At 28.4% G+C, this 1349-nt stretch overlaps 1 protein-coding gene across 1 annotated transcript; it reads left to right on the forward strand.

Moving 5' to 3' along the window:
• Positions 1-215: 215 nt before the first annotated feature.
• Positions 216-895, forward strand: LOC145941458 (transcription factor Adf-1-like). The gene is made up of 3 exons (XM_083047572.1): positions 216-221; positions 442-693; positions 822-895. Exons 2-3 carry the CDS (start codon positions 453-455, stop codon positions 893-895), a joined length of 315 nt encoding a protein of 104 aa, XP_082903698.1. The 5' UTR covers positions 216-221; positions 442-452.
• Positions 896-1349: the final 454 nt, after the last annotated feature.

A 1349-nucleotide genomic window follows, 5' to 3' on the forward strand; every position in this document is an offset into this window, starting at 1 on the left:
AGAAGCCATAGCGCATGCGCTATAGTATCTGCATTCTGTCCATGGCTTCTGAATAGCGCATGCGCTATGGCTTCTGCATTCTGCCCATGGCTTCTGAATTTCCAATCTACATAAAAATACATAATACATAGTCACAGGCATAATAACTCATTGTAGCCGGTCCTAAGAAAAGTTTTTAAAAAGAAAATAAGAACAAAAAATGAATTTATATTGATTAACACGTAAGTATATTTTCACTGTTATGTTACATTATCAATGTAATAAAAATATAAACTGACAATGACAGTATATAATTATTCGTGTAAATTGAGACAATTTCATAAACAATATTTTGAGGTTAATTTTAATTTGTATGCACATTTTTGAAATTGTAATTTATTGCAAAATAAACACATTTTATAATTTTCGGTACGTTTCATGTTTAATGCTTTAAATTTATAGAATCGATCCTCATGGCCTTCGATCACATGGATTACTGTCATAATATACAGATGTCTGAAGATGAAGTAAATGAAAACCTGAATCCTGATGAAGTGACGTTACAGGATGACGAAGAGAGAACTTTTGATGATATGTTAATCAATATTGTCAAAAGCTATCCACACTTATATGATACTAGTTGCAAAGATTATCGTGATGTGATAAAAGAAGAGAACTCTTGGGTAGAAATATCTAAAATTTTGAACACATCTGGTAAGTTTTATTTTTTAATATTTAACAATATTAATAATAAGCTATTTAATTCATTAACATGCATTTGTACTAAATCTGAATTAAATCAATTAGTCGATTATTAAATTTGTTTATTTAACATATTTTAGCAGATGTTTGCTGCAATCGATGGACTCGTCTGAGAGAATCTTTCTCTAAAGAAAAGAAAGAAAAGACAAAATGAAACAAAAAGTGGAAGTGGAGCCTCTAAAAGACGAGGATTTGTTTATTTCGAGTCAATGAAATTTATTGACAAATTTGTCAAAACTAGAAAGTAAAAATTCATTTTGATTTTGTATTCTTATAAGCGAGATATTATACAGTAGAACATTATAATTTTAAAGAAATTGCGATAAAAACTATAAATAATAATAATAATATTAATAGATTATTGACATTTTATCACACTCTTTTAAATTTCCACAAATTTAATCAAATATATGGTTTCAGTTCGATGACTAACATCAAATTCCAAAAAGTGTCTCCTATTTCTGATTGTTCGAAAGACAAGAGTCTAAATAAAGAAATTGCGAATTGGGTACAGCATGGCAAACAGACTTTGGAAAAAGAAAGAACTGCATTGGAACAAATTAATACAAATACATTTTCTCCAATGAAAAAAGGTTCAATGCCGGAAA

Source organism: Prenolepis imparis, unplaced genomic scaffold (genome assembly GCF_030444845.1).
Source record: "Prenolepis imparis isolate NDT839.2.m4 unplaced genomic scaffold, iyPreImpa1.0 SCAF_10, whole genome shotgun sequence".
Classification (NCBI taxonomy): domain Eukaryota; kingdom Metazoa; phylum Arthropoda; class Insecta; order Hymenoptera; family Formicidae; genus Prenolepis; species Prenolepis imparis.

Bases quoted from the DNA above. Each gene is read 5' to 3' on its own strand.
- LOC145941458 (XM_083047572.1), top strand. From the start codon at position 453: ATGGCCTTCGATCACATGGATTACTGTCATAATATACAGATGTCTGAA. The intron at 694-821 runs GTAAGTTTTATT...AACATATTTTAG, and splicing joins TAAAATTTTGAACACATCTG to CAGATGTTTGCTGCAATCGA.